This window comes from Haliotis rubra, unplaced genomic scaffold (genome assembly GCF_003918875.1).
Source record: "Haliotis rubra isolate DU_JTF1 unplaced genomic scaffold, ASM391887v1 Scf927, whole genome shotgun sequence".
Lineage (NCBI taxonomy): Eukaryota > Metazoa > Mollusca > Gastropoda > Lepetellida > Haliotidae > Haliotis > Haliotis rubra.
In genome coordinates this window covers 168,643-189,169 of record NW_025767665.1, presented here as the reverse complement: position 1 = coordinate 189,169, position 20,527 = coordinate 168,643, and the positions used below count along the sequence as shown (strand labels likewise).

The window sequence follows — 20,527 nt, the reverse complement described above, 5'->3', positions numbered from 1 at the left end:
GTCAGTAATTTGATGGCTCCTCAGAAAATGCCTAACTCGTTCTCCATTAATTGCATATAAGATAGGGATTAGTTCTTTGGGGAGTAGTACAAAATCACAAGCCCACAACGCATCTGACTTCCTTTTCACACTGGCCGGCTCTGACGAGGAAGCGTGGTAAGTTAGTGTACATGTCGAGTTGTTTATTTTCACTATCATCGCAAGATTGTTTTAAGTCTTTGGGGTGTTGGTTCTCTAGTGCGTATCTTGTCAAATTCGTGCATTGATTATCGTGATAAATGATTGTATAAAAAAATTCAGTTCTCTCATTAGAACGTGTCGACGTGGCGAATAGCCAATACATGCTGGTGACAGGTCAGAGTTGAATTTGCTGATCATCATATGTCACTCACGACGATTAAAGTAAAAAATGACCGTAAAGGTCTCTTAGTAATTATTTGGAATAATACGTGCTGTTTCGTAAAGTCAATATGGAACACAACTGCCTGTGTCCGCATGCACTCTTGATCAACTATGAAGATGTGTTTATTTGTTGATTGCTTGGAAATCGGAGATGCTTCAGGAGCGTTATCATGATTATTTTGTACCTTATACGTTAAGATCACAATACTAAAATTGTCTGTTCATGAGTAGGTGATCAGTTTGAAGTCATAATATACTCCTAGAATGCACTTTACCGGGCGCAGCCCTCGCTGCTCCTTTACGATCCTTAGGGTTAGGGTTAGGCACCCTTTACGATCCTTAGGGTTTAGGGTTAGGCACCCTTTACTATCCTTGGGGTTAGGCACCCTTTACGATCCTTAGGGTTAGGCACCCTTTACGATCCTTAGGGTTAGGGGTAGGGGTTAGGGTAAGGGAACCCCAGCAGCTAATTAGTCTGAAAAAGTTCCCGTGCATTCTTTAATTTGAGACCTGATTAAACAGAAACATCCGTTTCTGATTTTCAGCCATTCTTGGGCATTATGAAGTTGCATCTATAACTATGTTTCAGTACGAATGAATGTGGTGACGACATTATTTATATCCTGTTTACCTGTGTTACTGGAGGTGTGAGATGAATACATAAAAGTGATACAAAAACATGGGATGCAATCAACTTTCATTGCCTCCAGCTTCAGAGTTACTCACACTTACTATCAAATCAGTGTAATCTGGATTCTTATCCAAGGCTATTGTTACTAAGGTCATTAATTATGGCCATCTTCCTGTTGCCCAAGGGCATTTCTTTAGCAGCTATAAAAATGGTCAAACCAATAGGGTTTAAGTACATTGCCCCCAGGTAGCACCTGTCATATAGGTTATGTAATCAGCTGTTTGCTTTAATGGATATGTGCTATATATTTAAGGGTACCCTGGTCATGCCTTTCTTGTATCAGTAGTTTGTTTGGTTGAGTGTTGACCTTTTGGTTTGTCTAACACATGTACAACATATCGACAATTGATTTTGTTTTTTCCAGATGAATCTATTGGTAGCTGCTGTGTTTCTGGCTGTGAGCCTGTTTGTAGTGTGTCCAGCAGAAGATGCTGGTGAAGCTAGGTTATTGGCATCAAAGAACATCCTCAACCAGTACCTTGTAGAAGGCAAAGATTTGACAGTAGAATATAGAATATTTAACGTGGGAGGAAGGTGAGATGTTCTTCTGTATGTTTTCAATGTATATTGCTGACTATTTACCATGTGGAAATTTGATGTTTTGCTTTATTCATGTAAGGAATCTTCATGTCTGTTTCCAGTGATCAGTTGTGAAACTGATTCTAGACTCATGTTTAAGATCTATATATGCATGTGCTGTCACTAGCTAGAATTGTTAAAATGTGATTACAAACAGTATTAGTTCTTGAGTTTGATGAACATTTGTGTGTCTTCATTTTCAGTGCAGCTTTAGGAGTTCAACTAAAAGACGATAGCTTTCCAGAAGCTGATTTTGAAGTTGTGAATGGAAACCTTCAAGTTCAGTGGGACAGAATAGCTCCGTATCCTTTTTATCTAATTTCATATGAGTTTAAATGAGTTTTCTTTATCATATTTATTGTTTTTCTGTTGCTTTGTCATGGAAAAAAAACATACATGAGATGTATAACCTTTGTAATCCTGGACGGTGGGGTAGCCTAGTGGTTAAAGCGTGCGCTCGTCACGCCGAAAACGCAGGTTCGATTCCCCACATGGGTACAATGTGTGAAACACATTTCTTGTGTGCCCCATCGTGATGCTGGATTATTGCTAAAAGTGGCGTAAAAACCTCACTCACTTTGTAATCCTGAAACACACTGAAATAGTGTGGACGTATGATCCAAATCACTGTCATTAATACATAAATACAACAGATTGACATTTTTGTTAATCAGTTTTGGTACATGTAAAGGATGAAATCCTCATAATTGGGTTCAATGCTGTTTGCTCAGTGGAAATGAGTTTTGTAACGATAGGAATATATTTTTCTATGTCATATATTGACAGTATTGTTGCAACATGTTTCTGTTGATGCTTTACCTTAACCCGTGTCAGCAACTCCAATGTGACCCACGCTGTCATTTTAAGGCCAACAAAATCTGGCTACTTCAACTTCACCTCAGCTGAGGTGAACTACAAGGCTTCAGAGGAGGCCACAGAGTCTCAGGTAAAATACACACGTTTTTTTATTTCCTGAGACCTAAGTTCACTGGTAAAGTGACATTGGTCCAAGATGTGTTTAGGAAATGCAATGTCATAGAATAATTTAACAAGTTTGCTGGGTGCCATTTTCTCATTTAACTTAGTGCTACATTTCTGTCCTGACCTTAACGTTAAAGACTGGAATTGTTGAATCAGTACTAACTAGGGGTGTCGCGATACGCGGATGTATCGATGCATTTTTACTGAAGATATGATATGCATTACATGCTTGCGTGTATCGATTCCTATTTTAAAACTTTATCGATTCAAATTTTTATGCTATATCCATCTCCTTCAAAGTCTTGATAGTAAAATTATATGAGACCGCTCCGATAAATAGATGTAGCTAGCTATACTTAAAAAATAGGTTGGAAACTAACAGCTTTTGTGATTGGCTAGACTATTTTGATGGACCAATCAGCGAGCGCGTACATTGCCGGTAAGGTAATGCTATGAAAAGGTGCGAAAATTATGTATCGCGATACGTATCATATCGTGGCTTTAAAATCGTTATACATATCATATCGTTAGATTGGTGTATCGCGATACGTATCATATCGTGGCCTTAAAATCGTGATACATATCGTATCGTTAGATTGGTGTATCGTGATGTACATTAAGATCATGAAGAAAGGCCATTACTGAGGTCATGAAAGCAAACAAACCTACAGTGAATAAACAAGACAGCTGCAAACATTGTACTGTTAGGTATACAAGTATGTAAATAGAGCACAGAGTATTTATCACTAGGTAAGACTCACAAACATGCTACATGGAGGGATGAGTATCATAATATATATCTAATTTATGACTGGATCTGACATGTTTATGTTGACAGTTTGGCTACACCAGTGCTCCTGGAGAAGGAGGTATTGTCAACAAAAAGGACTTTGAGAGGCGCTTCTCCCCACATGTGGTGAGTACACACAGATTATCTGTAGGTCAACATATCACCCAAATCTGCATGTCATTAAATACTCCCAAACTGGAATTGGCATGGTTAATATATATGTTTAATATCTTGATATTTGGTGATATATGGAGCATCTATGGCTTATGCATTGCTGATATGAAAGAATGACTTGAGGGCAATTTTCATAAATGAATTTCTTTGATTGTATGGGATTCTGTGTTTTGATTGGTAGGCAGATTAATATGGATGGAACTTTGAGGAAGATACAGAACACTATTTAGCATTTGTATTTGATATGAATGACAATAACATACTAGTATCACCACAAAGGCATTGAGACTTCAGAACCATAACATTTCTATTTGTGCCTGATGAAATATGTATGAGCACTATTAAGTGTCCAGGAGGAGTTACAAGTGTGTGCCATGTTTCAGCTGGACTGGCTGGTGTTCGCAGTGATGACCCTGCCTTCACTTGGAATTCCCTACCTCCTGTGGTACAGCAGCAAGAGCAGATACGACACTCCAAAACCCAAGAAGAATTAACATTCTATGCAATCTTTAGTCACTCATGCATCACAATATGTTGTCCTTTTTTTTAAAAATAAAACTTTACAAATTTACTTCCATGTCTTTGATTTTTGTGTACATATGGTGCTGAAGACCCTGGAAAGAATATCATATAACTAAGATTGCCTCCTGGGCAATACTGACGGTCTTAAGACTTCTCCATACACTCCCCGTGGCTACCTTTACTTGTACTGTTTCTTTGGACGCCAGCTGGAGCGCCCATTACAGTGTTTTTGAGATTAATTTGGCATTGATTCAATGCTGCTGACACAAACGGAAAATTCACAAACTGCAGAAAAACAAACAGGATGACACAGTCAAAACAAAGCAAAATAATACAGCAATATCTACAGACATATACTAAAAGAGATTACTGGTAAATATTGTAGATTTTGTTGTGGTAAAAAAGTCAGCGTATTCATGTCACAGTCAGACTGGTAAGCAAACTGCTGGAGGGATCACATCCTGCCAATTCCAGAACACTAATTGTTTTGACTGTAGACCTAAGAACAACGGAGTTAAGGCCTGTTAAAGAGGGAACTATTTCTGTTGGCACTGGAAAACCAGGAAGTGGTGATTGTTGCTAGATTTTACGACGCTTCCTCCAGCTATCTCACCACTAACGAAATGCAGAAAGGCCTAAATTTTTTCAACATTGTATCAATTTCAGCATACAGGCTATCATCCCTGAAAGTTTCATGAAAATCGACCCAGAGGTTAGGGTCAGAGCTGTGACATTTTTATGAACACTATAAAAATGCGTTTTGACAAAATCGACCAACTTCCAAGGGTAATAACTCCGACACTATTCAGGATATCGACATGCCTTGAACAAACTAAGTAGTCAGGAGGGTGGGCTTTAAAACGATATGTACTATTTGCCATTCTGGAGAAGAAGATTTTCAAACACAGGCACTGTGAAAACGCGCAAATCAACAAAAATTCAGTTTTTTCAAAATTGTGGAAAATCTATCATGGCAGCAAACTTCCGCTATGCGTTGATTCGATGGGTGAAAATTTAGTAAATTTATCTCTAGTAGTTTTGGAGATATTGAGGTTTACAGATTTCGACATTTTGGGTTATCTGCCCTTACGGGAAACCGGAAGTTGGGATTTATTCGACTGTATCAATTTCAGCATACAGGCTATCGTCCCTGAAAGTTTCATGAACATCGACCCAGCGGTTAGGTCAGGAGAGCTGGTACAAAAAACGTACAAATAATAATAATAATAATTCGGGTAAAAACAATAGGTCTTCCAGACATTCGTCTGAAGACCTAATGACACAAAGAGTCTGTTATTGTAACCCATCTCTCCTCTACATGACCTTGGGGTACCAACTGGCAATGTTCTTGCAAGTTTCAGTTATTTCTTTTTAAGTTTAAAGGAGTTGGTTAGCAGGCAGGTGGCAGCCATGTCAGAGATAAGATTGAGTCTCTGAATGTTACATCTTCAGACATTTAATATCTAAGTTTCAAGCAAGTCAATTTAGAAAAAATGTCGGAAATACTTAAAAAGTAGGGGGGGGAGGACTCAAATGCTCGAATATATAACATGACGTGAACACATGTGCCAAATGCCCAGTTTTCTACTGTTTGCATTTAAGTTCTGTATGAAAGTGTCTATGAATCTGTTTTAATGCACATACCACTGAAAACAAGTTCAAGAACACCCACAGCTTGAAGCATTATTGCAATGTATCAGTCATCTCTGAACCGTGTGTTCCTAAACTAGTTTTCAGCGGTATACTTAATTAACCAGTGCCTGTTGTGTCATGCATCTAGAGTCTTTGCAATGTACAAGGCCAACACTCAGTGCAGATAGCCTTGATAATGGTTGATTCAAGTTCACCAGTTTGTTTGGTGCATGAACATGGCTATGTCACACAAGCTGTTTCAGAGCCATAGTTTGCTGTGTTTGCTGGGGCATCCTGTCATTGATTAGTGAAAACAAAACTTCAGTTTATAAATTGTTGGTGATCAGAGTTTTTATTTTGTTACAACTTCATTATCTGCCAAAATTTGATATTATAAAGGACAAATTTTGAACAATGGTTTGAATTATTTGAATGACAATCCAGATATCAAAGTTCACACCAAAAGAATAAAGAGTGCATAGAGAGTCATTTTCAATATGGCATTCAAAGTGAGTAATTTTTCATTTCTTCTAAATGTTTTAAATTCGACCTTGTGTGTTCCTTTTCCCATGAAATTGATAGTTTCAACATCAGGCATATAAAAATCTCATTACAATTAGGTTTATTTCCTAAATTATAAATCAGCATAAAGTCAACATGTGCAAAATTATACACACTTACTCCAGATGATACAAGTACCAAAGGCTGCAAGAATAAATATCAAACTGGCCATAATACAATGTTTACATTACAGGATGGCGTGACTGGAAGGAGCAATGCCATTACAGGCAGCAGCAATTCAATGATTCAATTTGAGTTGTTCTTTTATGTCAGAAAAGAGGGCTGCCCATGTGAGCTGAAATTACAAACATGGTGATACATTATGATATGATGAATAAGTTGGTCAATGGATGTACGTGTGTCCTCTGGTGTGATAGATGAGCTGGTCATTTGGGCCCATTGTATTCCTCTGCAACTCCTTGGTATCTCCCACAGTTCCACAATTTGGGGCAATCGTCCTTATTATCCTGACAAACAATTATTCAATGACATTACTGAAATACTGACAGAAGTGTTAAATCAAACTCAGTCATGCTTGTCTCCAGATGCAACCAACAGAATCGTATGGTCAGGTAACTGACTTGGTTGACACCCAAAATGTTTCCTCATAGTTGAATGATGATGATGTCAATTATAAACTGCCTATATATAATCAGAGTATTGCTCAATGTGGTATTAAATAACAAGCAATAAATGCCAGTGTCAAGGGCCTTACTATGGTCACCTGAGGTCAAGTATGACAACCAGGAGCTGTTTTTAAGTCCAGTGCTCGAGTAGTGAACACCTGCTCATTTAACACACCACCCATCCCATGCTTACCATAAAGATGACTGATGATGGTAGCGTGGTCGCTGTGTGTCACCACAGTGTGGTTTGTTGTCCATGCTGTCAACCACTGGCTTGCCTGGGCAAGTGAATGAGTGAGTTTACTTTTACGCCACATTCCTCAACATTTCAGCTATATGGCGGCGGTCTGTAAATGATCTACGCAATTGGGATGCGATGATGGCATGTAAGTCAGCGAGCCTGACATCCCAATCCCTCTTACAAAAAGCGTGGGTTACTGAAGATCAATTTTAACCCGGATCTTCATGGGCCAAGCTTATTGTGTATTGTGTACACACAAATCACTATGATACAGTTCATCTAATCAGACACAGCAAACTGGTATTTCAAGAAAACACAATCCAACAACAAAACAGAAACACTTTTGAAAATAGAAAAGTTTTATTATGGCAAATGTGGACTGGTCAAGAATATATACCAAATATTTGCATCAGTTTCACCACAGCCACACATTTGGTTTGATCCCCATTTTTCAATTTTCACTCAAACCTTGCTCATCAAGCAATAACATTACTAGGTGATCACATGTGATACTTTTATCACAAACAATGCTGAAGAAGATAAATATGGGTTATCCAACAATTCATGATTTTCTTTCTCACCAAATATTATAAATGCGAAATATATTAAATTCCACGATAGGAAATTATTAGATGTATAGAAATGATACATTTGTAATAAGTATCCTTGCTATAACAAGTCACTTCTGTTGCCAAATTACATCGTAGAAATAAGACTTTGGTCAACACTTAATGAAACAAATGTTTTGATAAAGTAATGAGTGAATTATAGACTCTTTCTACACAGGTGCATATTCTTTAAAAATCCCTGTGCTTTAGACAGTAGAAATATATATATCACACATTCACGCAGATCAATGCATGATAAGCTTCCAATGTCAGATAATGCTTCCATGCAACTGTTCTTGTATACTGATTAATGTACATGAAATATTGTTGAACTCACTAAATTCTTGCCATGCATGTCATAGCGTTACAGACAGGCAGGTCTAATTGGTTGGCAAGATCATTTACTCTTCATATGAATTATTTTTATATGAAATAAATCTGCTTATATGATGCAGTATTATTATTGCTTAATCAACAGCTTAATTGTTCACCCTTTTCTTCTTGCAAACACTGAAATTCTCACTTCTTAAAAAATGAAGAAACAAGACTACACTTATTGTTGAAGATGTCATTCCTACTATAAGTCAGGTTTTCATATTTACATTGATGAGGAAATTGTCTAAAAATCACAGTTTTTCAATACCTATCCAAAAAGCATGGGTGACAATCAATTGACACTATCTTCCTTACAACTTGGCTTGTTCATTGAAGAGGACCCCAAGCTTCTGGGCCAGCATGATATTGCCCTTCACTTTCAATTTCCCTGCCATGAAGGCCTACAAAACAATAATTATGTGATCAGTCACACATCAATGTAAAAGTTTTGACATCAGAAAGAATAATAAAAGTTTACTATTTCTCGGAAAGGTATTAGATGATTCTCACGGTGACATATTAAACACCTACAAATTTAGTTTTGTTTCCCACGGACAGTCTAGGTCTGAATCGGCCAGAATTTGCCAATAAATTGGTTTATGTGGTTACAATGTAAAACCTGCATGTCAGATGCACATCTTTGACTGGGGTAAAAGTCAACATTCACACATCTGACAGATCATGTATGTGTTACCTGTGGTGGTGCTAGTTTCCCGGTGACTAGGTCCATGATATTGTCATCTGAAACTGTCAGTGTACATTCTGCCTTCCCAGACTTTGGCTTTCCACGGTAGATGTCACCATTCTTTGATGTTTTCATGTCAACAGCTGAAATAACAAAACAGAAACTGATAACTGGTGAGCAACAGTATGATGTATGTTCCATGATATAACTAAGAAATGTGTTTGTCAATTACTGAGGCCAACATAGTTTTAATATGACTCAATATATTAAAAATATAAATAGTGTTTTATTCTGTCTTTCTAGCAATTAAACTTTACCTTATTACATACAGTCAAAGACTTATGTGTCAAAGCTGGCTGGACCTACGTAAATACTTCCAAGTTATCGATGGTTTGACACAACTGTAAAATGATGACTACATAAGGAATACGCAAACACCAAGCTCTCTGCTTTGACAACCATAAGTTTCGAAACAGAAAAGTGTTTAAATGCATTTAACCAGTTTGCATTCACAACCAAATCGAAATTTGGCTCTTACTATTGCCACGAATCAGATCACAACTATATCTGGGTGGAAAGAACAAGAGAAGAGTCATTTGAGTTACTGAAACTAATCTAACTACAGCATGTATAGTAAACATAATCGACATTTCTACCTTGTTACAATGAAAGTTAATGCAGATTATCCATGATTTTCTCCACTCACTCATCAATAACCAGTTGATTATAACTTCTCAAATACTTGACATGTGAATACACAATACCATTTAGAGAGTGGTCAATGTAACATAAGTTATTTTTGGGATTACACTTTCTTAGTAAAGTACAGATTCTAGTACTTTTGTTGGGTTGAGTCCCATCCGGGATTCGAACCCACACCCTGAGAATCAGGCACCTAATCGCCAGCACACAATGTGACAGCTTGATATGTGTTCCACTGCAGAGACACTGGTCACACTGGGACCCCAAATCTTGTTCATGAAAATTTACAGACTCACAAGCAATCTCTCATTGTAATCTTAATCCCTGAATATTGTACCATACACAGAAATATATACAACTGAAAAGGTAAATCATCACATCTAGTGATGGATAATTGCAAATGTCATATCCTCAATGACAGAGTCCTTTTTCCTTGTTCATTCACATGAAATCATTCAAGTGTAACCTTTACATAAGCCAATCCCTTTCTACAAATCCGTTTTCTGGTCCTCAAAATTCAGCTTATCTACAGATATATGCAGTTAGTAAATACCACCAGTACAGTGTATTACGGTCAACCTCTGTAACGTATCCCTTTTGACTCTCTCAATCAGGCAAATTTTGAGAAAGCATTGAAAGATTCATTTGACTGGCATCCATCATTTTCACAAGATTGACCCAAAATATGACTTGACAAACTCTTACTGCTACTTTTCTGTCTTTGGTCTACAGACAAAATATTTTAACAGTTTTTCTTTAATGACATACTGACATAAGATCAATTTCACCTATCATTCACTCACTTCCAAAACATTGTGTTGAACAAGTGCTAATTCACTACAAGTTGTTAAAATGCCAGTACATAATAGGCAGCATACTTACTCCACTCTGAGACAGGTTTACCTCCCTTGGTAATGACCCACATGATGATGGCGTTAATCTTGGAGGCCAGACCTGGCCGGGACTTGACCTGATCTTGCATGAGCTCGAACACTTTGTCACTCTGTAGCTGGCTGGGAGCCTGTACAGACACAACAACAATCCTAAACACAACAAAACACGAGGTTTAACATGTTATATTTGGGATTACACTTTCTCAGTAAATTACAGATTCCAGTGCTTTGTTGGGTTGAGTCCTATCTTGGATTCGAACCCACACTCTCACAGACAATGGGAGCTGGGCAGCTGTGTCAGACGGGAACACAAAGTACATGAACTAGACAACTACTTGTCAGACTTCCAGTCTGTGGCAACCCAAAGAGCTTTATGGTTCACCTGAATACGTTTTAGAGAACATATCAAAAAGATGAACTTACACACAGATGACTCGTCTGAATTAAAGTACACTTCACTTTCAGTTTCCAACAACTGAAAAGGTTAGTCAAGTATGTATTTGTGGGAAAATGTCATTGATAGCAAAGTATGTGTTAAATGTGTCTACACCCCTTGGATCAACTTCTTATTTTGGCACCTACTTATTGTTTTGTTCATTTGAAAATATGTTAAAATGCATTCATGTATTTATTTTATGTTATTCCACTTCAAGAGAAGCCAGAAAATCCTTTTTAGTTCTAGCTAACCTTTAACTAAAACTTCATCACTTGAGTAGATAACATTATCAACAGTTCTACCAACATATGTTTTACATACGAGAGCTTGTTCCTGAACAATGTGCAATGGATAACAACAGTTGACACTCACCACTACAGAGGCTTGTTGTTCACTGCTACCTGTCAAGTCCACATATGCACCGGATAAAGCTGTGTTACCTGTCTCCACTACCTGTAAACATTCATCAATGTCAGGGTTCTGACTGGACCGTCATTTGACAGCTTTACATTTATAAGCAAAATATAATTCAAAAAGCTTTCAAGGGAACAGTTTTGTCATAATATTCATGCATCTTACTTCTTTGAGTGGCATTTATAAATTGGTGTACATATATATGCAAATTATTGTGTAGTAATTCTACGGAAATACAACTTCTTTATTTAATAAACCATTGTTCATGCATATTGCACACCCACAAAAATACAGACTTTACCAATACAAGTACATGCATATATATCTCTACGAAAGCAACAGAAAATCAATAATCATTAACCAGACTCACAGTGAATGTTTATAATACATAGTATATCAAAATATGTCCATGAAGGTTTGTTATGACAAGAAAGTACAGATCAAACATAGAACGTGTGTCATTAGCTAGAGAAACTGAAGGGGACTCACCTTACACTGGAAGTAGATTCTGTTACCCTCCTTCCACATGTCAGTCTGAATACTCTGTCCCGGCAACACAGGCTTCGCAAACCTCACCTGCAACACACAGACTCTACAGTGTACAGTAGTCTAGAAACTGTCCTTGCATGCATACTAGTGGTACAAGTAGGACTTTTAACTTTAACACACATACAACAATGTTATTTGCTCTGAGCACTAAATAACACCTGCAAATTGGAAAATATCATTTGTGACATCACCAATACAAAGAGTTACTGACCACCTATCAGAGTTATTTTATGACATCATGTTACATTAAATGATACTGTATGACTTCCATGACAACTGCACTCACCTGATTAGAAGGACCTAATAATAATCAACTGATTTCAGTAGTAAATGCAACCTTGCACATGGTCTTTTCAGTTAGTCACAGAATGCTCTATCTGTGACACAACGGAGCTTCTTCCAAATGCAATGTTTGTTCTCACTCACTTTAACAGCCTTGAACCTGCTGACATCATTGTTGGCATAACGACGTAGAACATGTCTCACAGCATAGCCAAAGCTGCACAAGCCATGGATGATTGGGGTGTCAAAACCTGGAGATCAGAGCAACACTGATAACATGCTACATGTAACGTATGTTATATTTGGGATTACACTTTCTTTGTAAAGTACAGATTCTAGTACTTTTTGAGTTGAGTCCCATCCGGGATTTGAACCCACACCCTCAGAGTCAGGCACCAAATCGCCAGCACACAAAGTCAGACGCCTAGACCGCTCAGCCACCGCGGCTTCAACAAAAATGGAAGTTGGACAACTGGTAGTCTAGACTGCGGACTTTGTGTGGTGGTGGTGGTGGAATTGGGTTTAACGTTGTGCTTGAGAATATTTCGCTCATATGATGACGTGCATGCGTGTGTATGTGTATGTGCGGCTGCTTGTACTAGCCCAGACTGAAGCTGATTTTATAGTGCTAGCCCACTGTGATACCATGCCGCAGTGAAGCATGAATACCCCACTCAGACACATTATACTGACTCCGTGCTGACCAGTCCTTGATGTACCCATTAATGCCAAGCGCCAGGCAGGGACCTACAAGTACCATATTTTAACGTCTTTTGGTGTGACGCAGTCGGGGATCAAACCCGCAACCTTCCGCACTCCGGGCGGACGCTCTTACCACTACGCGACGGAGGTGGTCGCGGACTTTGTTTACCCCTCTGATAAGTGTTAATTGGCATGGCTCCCACGGCCCAAAGCTATGAAATACACAATGCCATTCTAGAAAGTGGTCATATGTAACATGTTATATTTGGGATTACACAAAGTCCGTAGTCTAGACTACCAGTTGTCCGACTTCCATTTTTGTGGAAGCCACAGTGGCTGAGCAGTCTAGGCATCTGACTTAGTGTGCTGGCGATTAGGTGCCTGACTCTGAGGGTGTGGGTTCGAATTCCAGATGGGACTCAACCCAAAAAGTACTAGAATCTGTACTTTACTAAGAAAGTGTAATCCCAAATATAACATTTGTTACATTTGACCACTTTCTAAATGGCATTGTGTATTTCATAACAAGCTACATGTTGAAAATTCATGAGTGAGCACATGGCCTATGGTTCCCTGATTTGTTGTGCAGAGTTGTGTCCCTTGGGCATGCCAGAGAAATATGATCGTGGGTTCAAATCCTAATTCACCGTAGCTATGTTTCTTGGTCTGACAGCACCATACCCATGCTTGTGGGTTTTGTACCAGAGTGGGAAACATCTGAGCCCAGCCTCCCTTCAGGCTCCTTCCACATACAATGGACACACCATGACGTGACTGGAATACTGTTCAAAGTGGCATAAAACCCAACTTAATCACTCACTCACACACTCATTAATGAGGATAAGAGACAAATTTGGGTCGATTCTAACTGAAAAATACAAAACCATAAGATATCATGTAATATCTACAAAAGTACAACTGTGAAACTTGTCATATGCATCTCGAATCTTTAAAGGTAGTGTATATGATCCCCTTGATATTTTAATTGCATCAAAATCAGCCCACCAGTAGAACAATCATCAGAATGACATATCCTAACAATAGTTAACCCTTCAATGGAGCACTGTTCCTTTGGTTTGTGTAATGGAGATGACCTATGTAAGATAAGCCCTTCAACAAGGCACTGCAGCTTTGAATAGTTTCAGAGAACATATCCATGTAGGGTTTCAACAGAGCATTGCAGCACTGATGTGTGTAAGAGGGTGAAAATACATCAGAGCTCCAGCTAAGATTTAGCTCATGTGGGTACTGTACCCACTGTATTTTTTTGGAGTGGGTATTATTAATGTTGAGTGGGTATTTCATTTTCCGTTACCCACTGCTTTCAAACGTGCGTATTTCAGTCATTTTACTCACCTAAGTATTATGTGACTGAGTAAGTTTACTAAGCAGGTATGTTCTGCCTTATGACTATGTCATACCTAATCCAAACCAACTTAAATATAATGGAAATGAGTTCATAAAAAATCACTCAACCTAAATGGACAGTACAGCACTTGTCCTATACTAACAGTACAACTTGATAGCAATCGATGTCTTTTTCATTACGCAAGCGATTTTTATAAATATACTCCGTACACAATTGTTTTAAACTTTTTGCGTATCTAACATTTTAAATGCATAATTGGTACGCAACAATTATTTTTCAATGCGTAATTGGAAATTTTATATGCGTATTTTACCCGGATACGCAGCTTATCTGGGCCTCTGATACATGCTCGAAACGACAATGAAGCCCCTGATTACCTGCCATGGCAGCAAAGCTTGGGTCAATGTGAAGTGGGTTCCTGTCTCCACTCAGTCTGTAGAGGGCAGCCTGGACAACACAAACACATCATGGACATCGTCATCATGTCATCTTTCATATAAGTAGGCTTAGGTTGTTCAGCAGTTAGCAAAATTTGTAAAATGGGCTTCACACATTGTACCCATGAGGGGAATCGAACACGGATCTTTTTCATGATGAGTGAAGGCTACCCCACGGCCCCTTACTTAGGTCTGAAATGGGTTATGTAATATATATGGGATGCAAGCATCACCAGTGTTGTAGCTCACCTGATCCACATGAGTGCTCTCTGTAATGCTGGCGTCAGGAGCACGAGCCGGCACTGTGGCTGTTGGGATGAGGGCGTCAGATGCCCTCTTGCCACCAAAGTTTCCAGACCCAACCACAAAGATGGAGAACTGATTGAAGGCCACCTTCTCGCCCTTTTCATCAAAGCTCTCGACTAGGGAATCAGAGATATGAGCCATTATAACCCAAGCTTAATCAGAGCACTGTGTACTGTATGTACAAAGATATATAGAGAATCTCACCCGAGTGTCTTTTGATATCAAATATATCACCACGAGTTGATAAAGTTACAAATATTTTTACTTTTATCAACGAGTGGTTGAACTTTATCATCAAAAATCACTCCTCATTAGTTTTCATTGAAAAAAGTACATCTCTGACCACCGTTCTGTCATTAGACTTGCAGTGCAGCGATGTCATAGCATTGTGACGTCATCATGCTCATGACGTCATAGCATTGTCAGGGTATTGTACAAAATCTACTGTCAAAACGATATCTCCTAGGAGATATCGTTTGATCTCACACAAGCGATATCTCCTGTGGAACACACTTTTGGATGATATACATAATATAGCCAACACTATGTTGGTTATGATACACTGTCAGTACGCCTCCTGTCACTCTCTTTTCCTATAGAAACCATACATTATATCCAAGCAATGTCAGTCCTAATTCCTAAGAAACATTACGTGCACATACCATTGTACAGAACCAAAGCTCCTGAGCCTTTGTCCAGGATATCTGCTATCTTGAGTTTACTGGTGATCGTGGCTCCAGTAGGGAGGGGCTTGTACACCTCCAGATACTGTTCCCCATGCAGCACCTGCAACAACAGGGGGATACAAGGGTTATCATAGACTAACAACTACTGCTACAGGCATCCACATCACTACCAGGTGTGGCAGGGTCTTAGCTTATTCAGCACTCATACCTGGCATGTACAAACAACATAATACATCGTATATCCCTTTTCAGCTTAGGTAATTATGAGCTAGCATCTGTGGGTCACTGTGATGCATTTTTTTTATTAAGGCCAATAAGTCTTCTTAAATATATTTTCATGCTGTTGATCACTTGATTGTCTGGTCCAGACTCGATTATTTAGAGACCGTCGCAATATAGCTGGAATATTGCTGAATGCGTGTGAAAAAAAAATTCACTCACTCACTCACTCACTCACTCTGAAACATATTTGTATCTTATATGCAGAGGGGGAAGGAGAAAAAAGGGGGTGAAAATGGAAAGTTGTTCCTTTGACATTCAGTTAGTACAAATAACTTCTAACAAAAGAAAAACTGCTATTTCAGACGTACATTATTAATACACCATTATGAGTGCCGAGTGAGCCAGCAGGTAGTGAAGGTGACGGCAACTGGCCTGCTATGGTCCTGCCTTACCCTGACTGGGTCCTGCCTTACCCTGACTGGGTCCTGCCTTACCCTGACTGGGTCCTGCTTGAGACCGGGGATCTCCTGCATGAGACCCTTCATCATGGTCATCTGGGCAGGGATCACGGCAAATGTCGGCAATGTGCAGAAGGCTTCTGACCCCTCAAACAGGAACTGCAGGTAATTGTCTTCTTTTGTGGACATGCCCACTGCAAACATGTAGGATAAAATTACAGTTACAACTCCTTTCTAAACCAGAATACTGCAAGCGTAGGAACAAGCTTTTGTTTATTTGAATATTTGTTGTTTAACAGCACACTCTGTATAACAATTTTCTGTTTCACAGCTGTCATAGCACGCAGGGTCTGTTTGTTACAATGGGAGTTCACGATCATAGCACCACGACTGTCGTAAGTCTATGTTAAAGTATGGGAGTTACGATCACCTCAGTGCCACGACTGTCGTAAGTCTATGTTAAAGTATGGGAGTTCACGATCACCTCAGTTAAAGTATGGGAGTTACGATCACCTCAGCAGTAAATGCTACGACTGTCGTAAGTCTATGTTAAAGTATGGGAGTTACGATCACCTCAGCTCTATGACTGTCGTAAGTCTATGTTAAAGTATGGGAGTTACGATCACCTTAGTGCTACAATCGCTTTGTGAAATGGCACCCAGGTCTGTAAATCATGGTGTCTGTCGGACCAGGCAGTCCAGTGATGGACATCGTGACCATCGATCTACACATACGGGACATGGTGGCATGCATCAAGACCAATTCTAGCCTGCATCTTCATGTGTTACAAACAAGCTTGCTTAACTCCACACATCAATCTGTTGTTTACATTATACACATCCCTCAAAAGAAGTGACTGTCTGACATTTTGATCTACCTGCAGTCACTGAAAAAAGAAAATAAGTCATAACTTTTCTTTAGGAGTATATATCTCAGGTTTAATGTCCCACCTTTTTGATCGATGAATATAACTCATTGAGAAAGATAGACAGACTTACCTCCCAAAGCATACAGAATAACTTCACGAGGTTCATAGGTGAAGGTGTCAGGTGCAAAGTCATGAGCCTTGGCCAACTCCTGAGGACAGAGTACAACATGATAACTGACTGAGCTCATTCATATGTGCACCTAATAACACCACAGGAATCGACAGACAAGACTTATTAATAATTTTTATATCAATTCAAAATAACTTATCAAAGTTCTCTTCCTTAACAAACCCCAAGAAGATCAGTCACTGATGTAATTTTATGACTTTTTTCAGGATTGGCACAGTTCCTTTCATCCTTGTTAATTAACTTGAAATCAACTGGGCCCTTATTCTCAAAACGTTCGTAGTCCTAAGAATTCTTAATTTTGATCATAGCAAATGTGTTAAGAATGGGCTTAAGAAGTTCGTAGGGCTACAAATGTTTCGAGAATAGCTAGCCTGGAGAATAAGCCAGTTATACTTACAGGATCCATGCCTGTAGACTGTGTCTGCCTGGCTGCTGGTGGTGCTTCAGCTGCTGCATCTATGTCCTGTATCACCTTTATCATCCCGGCTGTGGACTCTGAAACACATTTGATTGGCTCAAGAACTCCTGTGTTCTTCACCAACACTGGGCAGATTGCTCAAGGTTCACAAGACACAGATCTGTCAGATCTTCATGCAGGGAGGTAATGTATCACAGTAAAAGATGGTTTTAATGAGATTTCTCAAATGGCCTGGCATCATTTAAGAATACTCAAATCTAGTCAGTCAGATATTTTATATCACAATGATATGCATAAGGTGGAAAAAATCTTCCCAGGGTAAGGATAAACATACATGATTTTCTTTCAATCCCAGCGTAGGCAGTGTCAAATCTTGTAACTGACAAGTGTAAGTTAAGAAAATACAATTACCTTTGGTCACTGGGAGATCGGGTGAGCTAATTTTTCATTTCCCTTCATCAGGCAGTTGGACTTCAAAAGAGCTTTGTTCTACATTTACATTGATTCTGCCATTTGGAGTACAGGTGAGTTAATCTTGATAAAGTCACCTGAGTTGAGGTGAGTTAACTGCTACATCTACCTTGACCTTGACTGTAACACTTCTAATCACTTACCTTGATTAGAAGAAGGGTGGCTGGACTGTGTGAAGTCTGTAATTTTTTCCCAGTTGTCTCTCACTGGAAATAGATAATGTAACAAATCAGATTTATATCATTTAACACCCTGCATTTGATAGAAGAGCTTATTTACAGCAAGATTACAGCAAGATTCTGCATCTTACAATGACACCTACCATCTTCAGGTGTCATTGCTATGTTTTTCCTCCTGACTGTGGCTCCAAGAGTTCTCTCCCATCTCACTGCAAAATAAAAAACAGACGAAGAAATGAGAGTGCGGTTTTGATCCACACCAAAAAATCTCAGTCAATATGTAAGCAAGTAATATTAGTAACTGTACTTGAGCAGCACATGAATCTGACCAGTGGTGGTTGATGTACTTACATTTTGCCATCCATCCAGCTCCAACCTCAAACAGGGAACCAGTCTCTGGGCAGCTCTCATGACACAGAAACAAGACGAGAGGCATCACATACTCGGGTTTTAGGGCCTTGATCCAGTCTACAACACATAGGACAGTTAGTGAAGCAGCGCCTACATATATATATAGCAAACAAGATTGTCAAACAAGAATCTGAGGCATTTGAACTGTATTTGTTTCTATACTGAGTGAGTGAGTGAGTATGGTTTTACGCTGCTTTTAGCAATATTCCAGCAATAACACAGCGGGGGACACCAGAAATGGGCTTCACACATTGTACCCAAGTAGGGAATCGAACCCAGGTCCTCAGCATGACGAGCGGACGCTTTAACCATTAGGCTACCCCATCGCCCCACAATAATGCTCAACAATTATCCTGTTCAATGCTGTGCTAAAAGCACACAACCTGGTGGCATGGCACCCTAACAAGTCCATTCCTTTACCCTGGTGGCATGAGCTTCCAACAAGGCCATATTTGTCACCTGGTGGCATGACACCCTAACAAGTCCCCTTCTCAAACATGTCAGGATGACCGCTCTAAACAACCCCTCTTTCAATCACCTGGTAGCATGACCCTCCGACAAGTTCCTTTCTCTTACCTGGCAGCATGATCCCTTTCACTCACCTGGTGGCAAATAAGGCCCTTCCCTCATCTGGCAACATGATCCCTAACAAGCCCATTCTCTCCCCTGGTGTCATGAGCTCCCAACAAGGCCATATTTCTCACCTGGTGGCATGAGCTCCCAACAAGGCCATATTTCTCACCTGGTGGCATGAGCTCCCAACAAGGCCATATTTCTCACCTGGTGGCATGAGCTCCCAACATGGCCATATTGAGCTCTCCATATTTCTCCTGGTGGCATGAGCTCCCAACAAGGCCATATTTCTCACCTGGTGGTATGAGCTGGGCCATATTTCTCACCTGGTGGCATGAGCTCCCAACAAGGCCATATTTCTCACCTGGTGGCATGAGCTCCCAACAAGGCCATATTTCTCACCTGGTGGCATGAGCTCCCAACAAGGCCATATTTCTCACCTGGTGGCATGAGCTCCCAACAAGGCCATATTTCTCACCTGGTGGCATGAGCTCCCAACAAGGCCATATTTCTCACCTGGTGGCATGAGCTCCCAACAAGGCCATATTTCTCACCTGGTGGCATGAGCTCCCAACAAGGCCATATTTCTCACCTGGTGGCATGAGCTCCCAACAAGGCCATATTTCTCACCTGGTGGCATGAGCTCCCAACAAGGCCATATTTCTCACCTGGTGGCATGAGCTCCCAACAAGGCCATATTTCTCACCTGGTGGCATGAGCTCCCAACAAGGCCATATTTCTCACCTGGTGGCATGAGCTCCCAACAAGGCCATATTTCTCACCTGGTGGCATGAGCTCCCAACAAGGCCATATTTCTCACCTGGTGGCATGAGCTCCCAACAAGGCCATATTTCTCACCTGGTGGCATGAGCTCCCAACAAGGCCATATTTCTCACCTGGTGGCATGAGCTCCCAACAAGGCCATATTTCTCACCTGGTGGTATGAGCTCCCAACAAGGCCATATTTCTCACCTGGTGGCATGAGCTCCCAACAAGGCCATATTTCTCACCTGGTGGCATGAGCTCCCAACAAGGCCATATTTCTCACCTGGTGGCATGAGCTCCCAACAAGGCCATATTTCTCACCTGGTGGC

General features: G+C 39.9%; 2 protein-coding genes across 2 annotated transcripts in view; one reads left to right on the top strand and one right to left on the bottom strand.

The window, feature by feature from the left end:
* The first annotated feature begins 7 nt into the window (after positions 1-7).
* LOC124264488 (translocon-associated protein subunit beta-like) lies at positions 8-4,188 on the top strand. The gene is made up of 6 exons (XM_046699228.1): positions 8-156; positions 1,458-1,627; positions 1,876-1,974; positions 2,507-2,618; positions 3,492-3,569; positions 4,001-4,188. The coding sequence occupies exons 2-6, from the start codon at positions 1,458-1,460 to the stop codon at positions 4,109-4,111; spliced, it is 570 nt and encodes a 189-aa protein (XP_046555184.1). The 5' UTR covers positions 8-156; the 3' UTR covers positions 4,112-4,188.
* Positions 4,189-7,540: 3,352 nt separating this feature from the next.
* LOC124264477 (peroxisomal multifunctional enzyme type 2-like) overlaps positions 7,541-20,527 on the bottom strand; it is a 40,035-nt gene continuing 27,048 nt past the window's right edge. The window contains exons 9-23 of the mRNA XM_046699215.1: positions 18,801-18,917; positions 18,593-18,658; positions 18,414-18,476; positions 17,779-17,876; positions 17,322-17,400; positions 16,360-16,517; positions 15,620-15,743; positions 14,901-15,073; positions 14,592-14,661; positions 12,288-12,394; positions 11,802-11,888; positions 11,271-11,351; positions 10,452-10,590; positions 8,877-9,010; positions 7,541-8,583 (exon numbers count right to left, since the gene is read on the bottom strand). Coding sequence (XP_046555171.1) covers positions 8,494-8,583; positions 8,877-9,010; positions 10,452-10,590; positions 11,271-11,351; positions 11,802-11,888; positions 12,288-12,394; positions 14,592-14,661; positions 14,901-15,073; positions 15,620-15,743; positions 16,360-16,517; positions 17,322-17,400; positions 17,779-17,876; positions 18,414-18,476; positions 18,593-18,658; positions 18,801-18,917 — 1,586 coding nt within the window. The 3' untranslated portion in view covers positions 7,541-8,493. The remainder of the gene's footprint in view (positions 8,584-8,876; positions 9,011-10,451; positions 10,591-11,270; positions 11,352-11,801; positions 11,889-12,287; positions 12,395-14,591; positions 14,662-14,900; positions 15,074-15,619; positions 15,744-16,359; positions 16,518-17,321; positions 17,401-17,778; positions 17,877-18,413; positions 18,477-18,592; positions 18,659-18,800; positions 18,918-20,527) is intronic.

Coding starts and splice junctions, on each gene's coding strand:
- LOC124264488 (XM_046699228.1), top strand. CDS start 1,458: ATGAATCTATTGGTAGCTGCTGTGTTTCTGGCTGTGAGCCTGTTTGTA. Junction 1,628..1,875: donor ATATTTAACGTGGGAGGAAG/GTGAGATGTTCT, acceptor CTTCATTTTCAG/TGCAGCTTTAGGAGTTCAAC. Junction 3,570..4,000: donor GGCGCTTCTCCCCACATGTG/GTGAGTACACAC, acceptor GCCATGTTTCAG/CTGGACTGGCTGGTGTTCGC.